Raw genomic sequence first — 14496 nt, 5'->3', positions numbered from 1 at the left:
TCAGCATGGCCGAAGGTAGACAGACTGACCGGGGACCTTCACCGGGCTGCTCTTGTCCACCTTGGCGACATGGACAGACACCCTTCGCCCGTCTGAGTTGTAGGGTTGGGGATGTTTATCTTATGTTTCTTATCGTCACATGGCTTGCCGAAATAGAAAAACTGAGAGAGAGAGAGAGTTGGTGGAAGAAAGTGGTTACGGAGGAAAGTGGACGGAAACTTCATGTCGTTCCTAGTGCTCAGCCGTAGAAATGGAATCGAATCCCATTTATATATTTAACTAATGGGATGCGTTGTTGTTTGCCCCACTTTAACCTGAGAACTGAATCACCTATCCTCTCTCGTACCACCGCACAAGCAAGCTAGCATTTCACTCAGCCAGTAGTCGCGAGTCAAGATGGCTGAAATGATCTCGAGCGACGCCACAGGTGTGTTGGGCTCCGTCATCGACAAGCTGGCCGCCATGCTCATCGACAAGTACAACCTCGCCAGAGACGTCAAGCAAGGGATCCGGTCCCTGCAAGAGGAGCTGCGCACCATGGAAGCCATGCTGCTGAGGCTCGAAGACAAGGACGACGACCAGATCGATCCACTCGCCAAAGACTGGAGGAGCAAGGTGCGTCAGCTGTCCTACGATATTGAGGATTTCATCGACCGTTTTGTGCTCAATCACAGCCATGGAGATGGAGGTTCCACGGCCAACTTCGTGCACAAGGCCATTCAAATGGTGAAAACGTTGTTCAAGGACAGAGGAATAGCAGAGGAGATCTGACGACTCAAGAGGCTCGTGAGCGAGCAGAGCGAGCGGGGGAAACGCTACTACGACATCAATCAGTGTCTCCTCGCCTCCTCATCTCAGCCAGTGCCCTTGGATCCTCGAGCACCTGCACTCTATCAGGAGGCCAGGGATCTTGTTGGAATCGATGCTCCTCGTGATGAGATCATCAGCTTATTGAGATGTGAAGACAAGGAGCACAAGGTGGTGTCCATCTATGGGATAGGTGGACAGGGGAAGACCACTCTCGCCATGGAGGTGTACCACAAAATCACTGAAGCTGCTTTTGATAGCCGGGCTTTTGTGTCTGTATCACAAACTCCAGATATGAAGAAACTTCTTAGAGATATATTGTCTCAAATAAGCAAGAGCCATTTTGACCAGTCACAGATGTTAGAGACAGTTGAGCAGCTCATCCGCACAGTGAAAGAATGCTTAAAGGACAAGAGGTAATCAATATTATTTCTTTTTCTAATAGTTAACCAGTTCATCTAGCTAGAATAATGTGGTGCAATATTTGTTCATCACATGAGCTCACCTAATTATTAGGCCATTTATGAAATTTTCTAGGAATTTTAAAAAATGTTTCATTTTTTCCTGGCCTAATGAACTTGACAGCATAAAATTACCTCTGATACTTCAATGGCTCAGCATATCTATCAAATGTCATCATTAAATATGTTGCAACAATGAACAAACTCAAGTCAACTGTGCATCATTTTGGTAAAATTTTTACTTTACACCATCTAATCCATATTCAGTAAAATTACTTCTTGGAAAATATGACCAGAATTCTAAATATCCATAAAAATCTCATTTTGGAACTCAGTTTTTGAACTGAATGCGTCATGTCTTTTGAGTGGGTCTCTAGGTGTTCTAATGCGGCACTAACTATTTTGGAGGTTGTAACATATTTTTTAAATAATGGTAGTTTACAGCCTGTATTTCTCATGTGTAATAATTACTGATAAAAAAGTATGCCACTACGATCCATCTTACATTTCTCCGACATCTTTAACTTCACTGGAATATGCTGCAATTCATGGTTTGCCTTACATAATTAATAACATGATTCCACAACCAATGTATGCAGGTACTTCATCTTGATTGATGATATCTGGACTGTATCAGCATGGGAGCTTGTACGATCTACCTTACCTGTCAATGACAATGGAAGTAGAATTATTACTACAACACGCATTGAAGCAGTAGCCAAATCTTGTTGTACTGGTATTGCTGCACAAATGTATCAAGCAAAGCCCCTTAGTCATGAGGACTCCCAAAGATTATTCTTTAAGAGGCTATTTTTGTCCGGTGATGATTGCCACCCAGATTTGAGGAAAGTATCCGACGATATTTTAAAGAAATGTTGCGGCTTACCACTAGCCATAATCAGTATAGCTGGTTTATTAGCAAACAGAAGCAAAGCAGTGGAAGTCTGGGTCAATGTATTGAGGTCTATTGCTGCTGCAGTTGACAAAGATTCTCCCATTGATAAGATGAAAAGAATTATGCTGCTGAGTTACGTTGACCTTCCTCACCATCTAAAGAGCTGTTTGTTATATCTGAGTGTGTTTCCAGAGGATTATCCCATTGATTGCCGACAGTTGATATTGCTATGGGTAGCCGAAGGATTGATTCCTGGACAGGACAGGGAAAGTATGGAGCAGCTAGGGAGAAGTTACTTGAATGAGCTCATCAATAGAAGTTTGGTGCAGCCAACCAAGGTTGGGGGACACGGCGCAAGAGTGAAACAGTGCAGAGTTCATGATGTCATACTTGAGTTCATTGTATCAAAGGTCGTGGAGGACAACTTTGTTACTATATGGAATGGTAATGGTTTTTCTAAAAATTCTTCTTCAAACAAGATTCGCCGTCTATCCATCCAAAAAGACATTTCTTCCCGGGAGGAAGAGATTGCCAAGATGATAAAAAATGGAGCTCAAATCCGATCCATCAATATCTTTGGCTCAAATTCAGTTCTGGTTAATAAGCATGCCACAGAGTTCTTAAACAGCCAAGTCTTGCGAGTGCTGAATATAGAAGGTGAGGTTGGTGAATGCTCTCTTGGAAATGTCAAAAGTTTAGGTCAGTTGAAGTTCTTGAGGATAGACAACAATTCTTCGGCCATCATGTTTCCAGAAGATATAGAAAAGCTGCAACATCTGGAGACACTAGATGTGAGATGGCAATATCTTGGAAAGCTACCAGCAAGTATTATCCAGTTGCATAAGTTGGTGCGCCTTTTTGTCAATGCGTCGGTGCGCCTACCCGATGGAATCGGAAGTCTGCAGGCGTTGGAAGAGCTATCATTGATCAATTTGAGTATTCAATCTGTAAAGTTTATCCAAAGACTCGGTGATCTGACCAATCTAAAATTACTTAATATTGTTTGGCCCTGCTCTACTGGATTACGTGATATGAAGGATACGAAGGATCACAAGGAAGCATGTATCTCAACGCTCTCTAGGCTGTTCAAGCACCTGCGAGAACTACATGTGTCGCAGAGTGATCCTGATGCCACATGTTCATTCATGGCTTCGTGTGTCCCAACTCCACCACCGCTTCAAATGCTTGCTCTTAATACACATAACTTAAATAGGGTGGGCCCTCAAATTAGCTCACTAGTCAACCTGACCCGCCTGTGCATTTTTGTCCGTGGTGAAGCAGGCAAGGAAGGAATAAATATCCTAGCAAGTTTACCCATGCTGCTCTCTCTTACTGTTAGCTTATCCGATGACCAAGATGGAGATTCAGGCATCCTTTACGCAAGGCATGCAATCAGCAGACAAGGATTCCAGCGTCTGGTCAAGTTTCATTTGCGCTATTGGCGCGAGGCGGCATTGGAGTTTTAGCCGGGAGCCATGCCAAAGCTCCAAAGGCTCAAGCTGGAACTGCAGGCACGGTGCCAGTTCAAGTTTGGGGAAGGTGGCCTCGTCCTTGGGTTGCAGAACCTGGCAGGGCTCAAACATCTGGCTATAGATATTAACTGCGGCGCTGCTGTTGCAGACGAGGTGGAGGCTTTGGAGAATGACATCAGGGGCGCAGCAGCCGTCCATCCCAACCGTCCCATACTCCAGATCCAAAGAATTCATCAAGATTGGATGGCTCAGGGGTGCAGCAGGCGTCCATCCGACCATGCCATAGTAGAAGCCTAATGAAGACCATTGTGAGTACATGATGTGGAGAATAAGTATGACCACCAATTATCATATGTTTTTCCGTTTTTAGGTACGTACGGAGTATGTAGGAATCGAACAAGGCAAATTCGACCTCTCGGATGGCAGGCGGCACCGCTGGTTGATAGCTATCTCAGTCTTTCAGGGAGCTTAAACTGGTTGTTCCAATTGCTATGTGGCTTTTAGTTCTGACAATGCCTAGATAGGTTTGCTTGCGTAGTTTTGTCTGGTATGACACTTCATTTTATTTTAGAAATTCTAGTCTTCTTTTTTATGCATTGAGTTCATCCGTCACATGGTTCATTATTGTATTTGTTTCCAAATTAAGATCAATCAGTATTTGTAACGTAACTCCAAAAATTTTTGTGCCATGTGGAACGTTATTTTAAGCTTGAGTAGAATACATCAGTGACTCTTCTGTTAATTATTAGTGACATGTGTTACGGTGCTTGAGGGCAGCGACGAAGCCAGGAATCGACGAAGCCAGGGCTGGCTTCCTCTTCTTCTTCCTCCAGCCCCTCCTTGCCTTCTTCTTCCTCCTCATGGCGGTAGCCCGGGCTAAGCCCGGGCTCCATGTAAATCATGGCTGTAGGGGGGGCTGGAGCACGGGTAGCCCCCCCGCTGGCTTCGTCGCTGCTTGAGGGCAAACTGTGGTTCCTCCCCTTTGATCATTAATGAGCCGTTGAGACTAACTAGAAGTGCTTTAATGTTAAGAAGGGTCTTGTGCACTTGGAACTGCTATTACTTATCCGTGTCTCCTAGAGCCGCCGACCACACCTGATGCTTACCCCGGCCCGCTGCAGACAGCCAATGGGAAGACAAAAAAGGTTTGAGACTTCGTAGTACAGCTATAGAGCTTTGTGTTCATTTATTGCAACAACATGATGTAATCAGAAGTCTGCAGGCGTTGGAAGAGCTATCGAAGATCAATTTGGGTAATCAATCTGTAAAGTTTATCCAAGGACTCGGTGATCTGACCAATCTGAAATTACTTAAAATTGATTGGCCGTACTTTACTGAATTTCGTGCTCTGGAGGGCCGCAAGAAAGCATGTATCTCTTTGCTCTCCAAGCTGCTCACGCGCCTGCGAGAACTGCGCGTGTGGGGGAATGATGCTGATGCCACACGTCCATTCATGTCTTCGTGTGTCCCTACTTCACCACCACTTCGAAAGCTTGTTCTTAATACACGTGACTTAAATTGCATGGGCCCTCAAATCAGCTCACTAGTCAACCTGACCCGCCTCCGCGTTTTTGTCCGTGGTGAAGCACGCAAGGAAGGAAGAAATATTCTAGTAAGTTTACCCATGCTGCTCTCTCTTAGTGCTGGCTTATTCAATGACAAAGATGGAGATTCAGGCATCGTCTACCCAAGGAAAGCAATCAACCCACAAGGATTTCAGCGTTTGCTCAAGTTTCATTTCCGCTGTTATTGGTGTGACGCGGCATTGGAGTTTGAGCCGGGAGCCATGCCAAAGCTCGAAAGGCTCAAACTGCACCTGATTGCACGGTTCCAGTTCAAGTGGGAAGGTGGCCTGGTCCTTGGTCTGCAGAATTTGGCAGGCCTCAAACATGCCGACGTCGATGTTGACTGCTCTGCTGCTGTTGCTGATGAGGTGGAGACTTTGGAGAATGACATCATGGACGCAGCAAGCGTCCATCCCAATAGTCCCATGCTCCAGACGTGACATCACGAACTAAGGCCTCGTTTAGTTTCAAAAAGTTTTCTCACAAAATACTACAGTAGCACATGTATAGAGCATTAAATATAGACGAAAAAAACTAATTACACAGTTTAGTTGGAAATCGCGAGACGAACGTTTTGAACCTAATTAGTCCATGGTTGAATACTAATTGCCAAATAAAAACGAAAGTGCAACCGTAGTCAAATTCCTAAATTTCACCTAACTAAACAAGGACTTAGTTCCATGGCTTAGGGGTGCAGCAGGAGTCCATCTGACCATCCCATCCCATACTAGAAGCCCGACGACCAAGGCCTCGTTTAGGATGTGTTTGGCGCTGTTCCTGGCGGCTCCGGCTCCTCATCTCGGGGTACTGTAGCAGGAGCCGTTTCGGAAATCGAGGCGCAAAATGAACTGAAAAGAAGCCGGAAAGAGGAGGAGCCGGCGAAGCCACGATTTCAAGCTTCGCCGGCTCCATGCTACAGTGCATGAACAGTCTGTTTTTTCTTTTATGTGTTGAGATTATTCTTCGCGTGGGTCATTATTGCATTTCTTTCTCATGGTAGCTCACTAGTTGCTTTAAACTAGTAAAGCAAAATGCATCAGTGACCCTCAATTTGTCCCACCTTGTATATGGTCTCTTAATATATACAAAAAAACTTGCAAACAATGGCTTTGACCTTGATATGTGGGCCTTAAAGATATTAGTCCAGATTGTTAGAAATAATCTGCTCCTCCCTTTGTACCCGCGTAGTAGGGGATGTCATAAAAGTCAGTCCTACTGTCACATCTAGTCACTGTAGCAGCATGGCAATATGACATGTCTGTGTACTAGGATTAGATAGAAGTAGTTGGGGGTTGGAGTACTTGCCAACCACCCTTGTACCTGGCAAGCTATGCAGCTCAGATACGGATACGAGTATCGGATACGATACGTATCGGATACGCGGATACACCATTTTTGAAAAAGCAATCACACGGGGATACGGCTGGTATACTTTAATAATATATTTAGTAACTAAATAACAAACCGATTGCAAGTTTCATGAGTTCAACAAATTGATATCTAGGGTTCAACTTAAATTACAGAACAAACTAATGCAGCGATTTAATTTAAAAAGGTGAAATAAGGAGCATAGAGACCTTACGAGAAAATTCAATTATGACTCAATTTTCTTCTCCAGCCTCTGCAATTTTGTTTTGAAGTTGTTGAAGAACTGCTTCTGTCACATTGGGGCACACATTGATTCCACGTTATGAATAGGAAGCAAATGTTGATTTAATTGTACAGTAGGATACGAGGATGACCACACAGTATTTGCATCTGAAGTGCGCGATTCTTCCAACACTAGTGGTGGCGCTGTAGATGCTGCACCAGGCGACCTCCCGTGACGGCGATGGGATGGATGATACAGAGAAAATCAAGGAGCCAAATCAGAGTATTAGAATGGAGCAGAAGATTCAAGGCTTCATGCCGGTCGAATTCTGCCAGAGATGGAGCTCGCCGGCCACCGGCCGCTGGATCCAGTCATCCCGATAGGCGCGTAAGAGAGGGATGTCCCGATGTACTAGATCATGGCAGCGCGCCTGTGACTGCCGATTACGGCGAGGGGATCGAAGGTCACACGGAACGATATCTGTGTACTAGGATAATATAGGAGTAGTTGGGGGTTGGAGTACTTGCCAACCACCCTTGTACCTGGCAAGCTATGCAGCTCAGAAACGGATACGAGCATCGGATACGCGGATACACCATTTTTGAAAAAGCGATGACACGGGATACGGTTGGTATACTTTAATAATATATTTAGTAACTGAATAACAAACCGATTGTAAGTTTCATGAGTTCAACAAATAGATATCTAGGGTTCAACTTAAATTACAGAACAAACTAATGCAGCGATTTAATTTAAAAAGGTGAAATAAGGAGCATAGAGACCTTACGAGAAAATTCAATTATGACTCAATTTTCTCCTCCAGCCTCTGCAATTTTGTTTTGAAGTTGTTGAAGAACTGCTTCTGTCACATTGGGGCACACATTGATTCCACGTTATGAATAGGAAGCAAATGTTGATTTAATTGTACAGTAGGATACGAGGATGACCACACAGTATTTGCATCTGAAGTGCTCGATTCAACGCTAGTGGTGGCGTTGTTGATGCTGCACCAGGCGACCTCCCGTGACGGCGATGGGATGGATGATACAGAGAAAATCAAGGAGCCAAATCAGAGTATTAGAATGGAGCAGAAGATTCAAGGCTTCATGCCGGTCGAATTCTGCCAGAGATGGAGCTCGCCGGCCACCGGCCGCTCGAATAAAGCTTACAACATTCTTAAGCCATTTCTTACATCACTTTTAATATAACATCAGAGTTATGAACAATTTGATTTAACAGCGAAATATAAACATTTGATCAGAGTTACAGCGAAAATAAATACATATTCATGGCATAATGAAGCATTGATATATAAGCTATGACAACAGATTATAAAATTTCTAATTATAAAAACCTTTGGTGAGAGTTATAAATAAAAACTAGGATCGCACTAACGGATGTGTACTACATCCCACGGCTGTGCTCGAGCATCGTCAGCATCGGATAGCTGGATGAGCACGGGTGCGAGGTGTGGATCAACAGCGGGATCTTGAAGATCTACGATGAAGAGTGGTGTCTTCTTGCCAAGGTAAAACACTCCCGTAATCGATTATACTAGCTCGATTTGAAGGTGGAGAAGCCGGCATGCCTGGCGGCGCGGCACACCGAGGAGCCGTGGCTGTGACATGCCCGGTTCGGACATCTCAGCTTCGACACGCTCGGTTGGCTAGAGAAGATGGTCCAAGGGCTGCCCCACATCGAGCACGTAGGCGAGCTATGTGACAGCTGCCTGGCTGGGAAGCAGAGAAGGCTATCGTTTCCAAAGGTGGCCATGTATCGCGCGGCGGACGCCGTCGAGCTCATCCATGGCAACCTCTGTTGGCCAATCACGCCGGCCACGCATGGCGGGCGGTGGTATTTCCTTCTGCTCGTGAATGATTGCAGTCGCTACATGTAGCTGCAACTCTCTGGATGTTGGTCCGAAGTGTTTTGGTGCTCTCGGGAACTCTTTGGAGAGCTCCGGACCCTAGTCATCATTGGTCCGGACCGAGCACTGTGCAAGTCCGGACGCTGCGTCCAGAGCAGGCCTGAGCGTGCACGAAATAGCCATTGCATTCCAACAGCTAGTTTCAAATAGCTAGCAACACATGGCATGATCTGGTGGTCCGGACCTAGGGTTGATGGTCCAGACCCCCGGTCCAGAGCCCTCGTGGCTGGTTTTCCAAGCAATGGCTCTTTTTTTATCCCTTGGGGGGTAAAAAGGAGCCCTTAGCCGGCTTTGGCCGGCTGCTGAGCACCCTTGGGCCTTTGTGGCTTTGTGTAGGTGTGCTTGGGAGCCCTCTAACTCACTTGTGCTTGCAAGAGTGCGATACGATTGCGAGTGAGTGATTGTAGTGCGTTGCATTAAGAGATTGCAAGTGTTAACACTAGGTGATCGAGTTGCAAGCCGGTGGTGCTTGTTACTCTTGGAGGTTGCCACCTCATAGACGGCTTGGTGGCTATGATCTCCGTCGAAGCACGCAAGAAGCTTGCGTGGCTCCAGAGAAGAGCTTTGTGAGGGGTATTGTGCTAGCCCCACGGGGATCGTGAAAAGCAACTCTAGTTGAGCGAGATGTGAAGAGCGTCAAGTGGTTAGGCCGAGTTGAGTGCTAGAGCTTGTGGTAAGCACTCCACGTGGGAGAGTGTGACTTGTGGGTCACCACTATCAAGAGGACTGGCAGCAACCTTGAGCTTGTATCAACGGGGATTAAGTGGTTGGCAAACCACCGAACCTCGGGGAAAAATCGATCATGTCAACTTGTCTACATCTTCCCGTTGGTTTGCAATATCCATACACAAGCTTGTATTTATTCATTCATATATTGTGCCTATGTAGTTGCTCTTGTGTAGCTAGCTTGATCGTGTAGCATAGTTGTAGCTCCCTTGCATAACTAGTTGGCTTGTGTAGCCTTGCTAGTTACATTGCTTAGTTTGTGTAGCTAAGTAATTTGAGCTCTCTAGTTTGGCTTGTGTAGCCTTGCTATTGAGCATTGCTAGTGAGATTAGGCTTTGTGCGCTTTGCATCACTAGTTTGTGTAGGAGCTCCCCGGTTTGCTTGAAGTACTAGTTGCATAGGTTTGTGTGACCTTGCAAGCTAGAATTGTTTAGGTGAGCTCTACCTAGCCTGGCACCTTAGTTGCTTAATTAGGATCTTTGTAAGGTGTTTGTGAACATAGATAGAAGGGTGTAGTCTTGGCTAGACCGATAGTTTTAATTCCGCATTTGTTTCAGTTAGCCGTCGCGATTAGTTTTTTTAGAAAGGACTATTCATCCCCCCTCTAGTCCGCCATCTCGACCCTACAGCACGACACATAGCTCATTTTCAATTGGTTGATTTTATATGTGCCAAAGTCCAAATTGTAGATAACTAACCCCAAATATCACCCAAGTGGTGTCAACTTTCAAAAGTGGTATTTTAGCCTTAAAAGTCAATGTGCATGTCTCCTACAAGTATTCCAAACTTGTATGCACACTTTTAGGGGGAGGTTACTCTACAAGTTGGAAGCTTTGAGACAAACACCTTCTTCAAGTTTATCTTGTGTGTAGTAGTCTCATTGCAAGGAAAATGGAGTCCCCGTAGATAATCATCATGCTTTCAATTGCCTTCATTTGGTATCCATCCAATTGGATCTCTACATGTGGTATTTCTAAATCGATATCATTATGTTGATTTTTCAATTTGGTATCTTTATATGCTTTCTCCATGCATTATATAGATTAAACTCCCTTGTGCATTAATTTGTCGGTTATGCACATACTTTGCCATCCGCCATATGTATGCATACACTTAGGGGGAGTTTAGTCTATATAATGTGAGAGTCAAGTTTTGTGATCAATTCCATGCCATATATAAAGGATCACAAAATTTGACCCTCCCTTGTGCTACTAATGTCTTCCTTTTTGATGTTTGATTTCAAAGGGGGAGAAGTTGTAGGACCAAAAGCAAGCTCAACCCATAATAATACCAAAATCCACAAATTCAAAATTTTTGGAAGATTTCAAATGGTACCAAGATACAAGTGGTAACATTCAATTGGTGTCAAGCCACAAGTGGTTTTGGTTATGAGATGTTGAGAAGATCAAAGGGGGAGAACCCTAAATGGGAATGGTCTGAGAAAGGGAGGAAAGTGGATTATGGAGTTAGGGGGAGGCTTAAGTCCATAATACCACAATGGGACATTGGCAAGGGCAAGATAAGTTGTAAAAGTTCCTTTCATTTGGTATCTTTTGGCATCATATAAACTTGCCTTTGCATTGCATCCTAGCAAGTAGATAGGTTTTTCATTTAGTATTCATTATTATTTGCTTGCTTTGGTCGTGTTGTCATCAAGCAGAAAAAAGGGGAAGATTGTAAGGAAAATGGACCCTTGGCCCATTTAATTTGGATTTTGGTGTTTGATGATCAACATGACCAAGTTGGACTAATATGTTTGCAAGTGTTTATTTTGTACTCCAATAGGTTGCATGGTGGACTTGGATTTATTTGGAGCGAGAAGAGTTTGATCAACATCGAAAAGAGAACCTTAGAAGATGTGTTGACAAGAGAAAAGAAGAATTCAAGATGCAAGAAGGAAGAAGCCCGAACAAATAAAGATGAAGATACATGAAGAATGGAGCAACGGGCTGCTGAATCAGCAGCACCGGACATGTCTGGTGTTGCACCGGACACCCCACCGAACAGGGCATCCCGAGAGCATGCAGCGCGGGCTTTAGCAACCAGAGGCCACTAGTGTGACCGGTGTGCACCGGTTATGGTGCACTGGACACGTTATCCAGAGAGGTTGCAATCAGGTTGGAGCAGTCCATAGGGCACCAGTCATCACCGGTGTCGCACCGGACACCAGGCACCGATAGGTCCGGTACACCAGTCGTACACTGTGCCCCAACGGTCGGCTGTCAGAAGCCAAATGACTAGTTTTGGAAAGGGCACCGGACATGTCTGGTGTGCCGCACTGGACATGTCTGGTGCCTATGCAGAAAGTTGTTGAGGGGTGGAAGAGCCGAGGGAAGGTGCTAGGGTATTCATACACCTCATTGGAGCTCTCCATATGCATAGGGCTTAATAGATCACTTGGTGATTAGCGTAGGTGCTTTGTGATGTGCTCAGATTAGCTAGACCACGCTCATATGCGCTTGCTTTAGGTTTAGACCTAGTGTTTAGTGAGGTTTGCACACCTCTTGCCACTCGGTGCTTGCGCGCACCATTGTTGTTCTTTGTGGGGCTTGTAGTCTTGCGAGACCACACCAATCCCATTTGTGGTGTGGCCGCCACCATGTACCGGAGGGAACAAGGCCCGCGGTGTTTCGGCCAAAAGCTTGATAATGAAGACGGCGGGGAGCAGTCTAGGAGACGCCTACCGGAAGGCACACCGGATACCCACTTGCATGTGGGGAAGGTCCGGGGCTATCCACAGAGATACCCGACCGGGAGCTTGGCCCTTGGGAGGGGCTCCAACGAGGACTAGGGAAAGCTTCCACGCTTTTCGATACCTAGGTAAAAATACCAGAGTCATCGACGGGAGTTTGCATCTCTACCTCACTTGGTTGTGTGCTTTACCTTTCCTAGCTTAGTTGATAGGCTAGTTGATAAGATTGGAACTAGGTTGCATAACTCTTTTGCGGTAGAGATAGCAACACACCTAGCAAAATCGAAGTTGCACATTTAGATAGCTTACTTTATTGCAAAGGTTTTGCTAAGGTTGAAACTAGAGGCCATAGTTAGAAAATAGATTTTAAATTGCCTAATTCACCCCCCCCCCTCTTAGGCGTCATGGTCATGACACAAGATCTCTCCCACAATCGGCCACTCCTCTATTTATAGAGAGGTGAGAAGAACTAGCCGTTTGGGAGGGCTGATGGGCTCTCTGCGTGGCTGGCGATCCAACCGCCAGAGGCCCATGTGGCAGCCCTAGCCCGCCAACGGCTCTCTTCAAATGGTCAAAAGGCCCAATAGCCACCTGGGCTTGGCGGTTCAACCACCACGACGGTCCATCGTGTCTTGAGCCTCTAGCTTGCCCTTCACCATTGCCTCGGTCCATCGGCGCTAAGACCTCTACTCGCACTTCATGGCCTCAATAGTTTGTTGTGTCCCAAGTCTCTAGCTTGCCCTTCACCATCACAGATGCAAGTCTTCCTTCATGATTCCTGCGCTCCGCATCTCTATCTTGCTCCCGGAGGATACGTTCCTGTTTGGCTTCGTCTTCAAGGCGCTTGCGACAAATTTCTTCTTCCCAGCGCTAGTGGTCAGCCTCGTAATGCTCGAGGGCCTCCTTGCGATGGGTGGCACGATTACGTTGGGCTTGCCTATGCCTATTCTTCTTGAGTTGCACAGCTTTGTCTGTCTCTGATTTTGCATCTAGGGCAGGAATATCATCGGAGATGTCCTCCAGTGGCTCATCATCTGAGTTAACATCTGGATGCTGTGGAGGTTGCGGGAGAGTAAAGACTTCCTGACTATGGATGCTATTGGAGCTAGATTCAGCAGTCGAAGCCCTTTAAAGAATTTCAGTAGAGCCTTCCTCCTCGAGGGTGGGGAGTGTGGTGTCGACTTGGAATGGTAACTGCCTCATCATGCCAGCTAGCTGTGATGAATTCTCCATGGAGGCAGAGAGAGAGAGAGAGATTTGTTTAAAGAGCAATGCTCTATTTCCTTCTTGACTTGAAATAGTTATAATGACCCTATATTTATAGTCCCGATTGGACTTGCACACCAAGAAAGCTACGAAGGAGTCCTTATACATTTGGACACCTTTTTCTTAAAGCAAAACTTCCTTTCTTTCCTAAAAAATCACAATTCCTTTTCCTAAACAAATCTCTACTTAATATTCCTATTTTTTCCTAAATCTCCTAAATTTCCTAATTCACCTAAAACTCGGGATAACGTGGAGGCGGAGGGGCGCCCCCCCCCCCCCCCCGGTTGCGGCGCCCTCCTCTGGCGCTCGTGGGGCGCCCCTGGCCTGGGTCGTCGCCGAGTCTTGGGCTCCGGTCGGCCTGCTAAGCCCGTTGAGGAGGGCCCTACTTGGGACCGTGACACTTTACTACCATTCCAATTCTTCGTGTTAGATTATCTTTTGTTAAAATAACTCCTTTTTTCAGGAACCATGTGAAGATTTTGTTTTTAGGGGTATTTTCATTTGCCATATCTCCTGTGTGACTTTGATACCATTGCTGACAAGGAACTTATACATAGAATTCATAGAAAAGGGCCCATTTTTATGTAAACCCCAAACAAACTTATCCAACAAATTGTTCAACGTGACATGCATAATATTAGCAACTAGGCTATGCCATTCTATTAATTTTATCCCCACCAAAGCCCTTCTGAAAGACACATTTAGAGGATCAGATTGCAGAACCTCAGCTACCATTTCCTGCATTTTGCGCACCATATTGTATAGGGTTGGATAACGGGTTTTAAAAGCCGGATGCCCCATCCATTTGTCTTTCCAAAACATGACTTGTGTTCCGTTATTTAATCTAAACCAACCCAGGTTTATGAACTGATCTTTGACACTCATAAGGCCTGCCCAAAAATGGCAATCCCCTGCATTCTTTTACACTTGGCTTAACATTTTATTTTTCAGGTATTTGTTTTTTATCAAATCCTGCCACATGCCTTCTTCATTACATAACTTAAACAACCATTTACTCAGCAAACATTTGCTTTACAACTCGGCATGGCTTTATAATTGAATAGTAACGCTAAGACCTAAGCATAGACATTTAT

General features: G+C 45.3%; 1 protein-coding gene and 1 pseudogene across 1 annotated transcript; both read left to right on the top strand.

The window, feature by feature from the left end:
* The first annotated feature begins 392 nt into the window (after window positions 1–392).
* On the top strand, window positions 393–4126 carry LOC136482368 (disease resistance protein RGA5-like; annotated as a pseudogene).
* A 637-nt stretch (window positions 4127–4763) lies between these two features.
* On the top strand, window positions 4764–5640 carry LOC136479755 (disease resistance protein RGA5-like). Its single transcript, XM_066477515.1, has 2 exons — window positions 4764–4780; window positions 4848–5640. Exons 1-2 carry the CDS (start codon window positions 4764–4766, stop codon window positions 5638–5640), a joined length of 810 nt encoding a protein of 269 aa, XP_066333612.1.
* Window positions 5641–14496: the final 8856 nt, after the last annotated feature.

This window comes from Miscanthus floridulus, chromosome 9, assembly GCF_019320115.1.
Source record: "Miscanthus floridulus cultivar M001 chromosome 9, ASM1932011v1, whole genome shotgun sequence".
Classification (NCBI taxonomy): Eukaryota; Viridiplantae; Streptophyta; class Magnoliopsida; order Poales; family Poaceae; genus Miscanthus; species Miscanthus floridulus.
The sequence above is the reverse complement of the archived record's forward strand: the minus strand, read 5'-3'. Positions and strand labels throughout refer to the sequence as shown.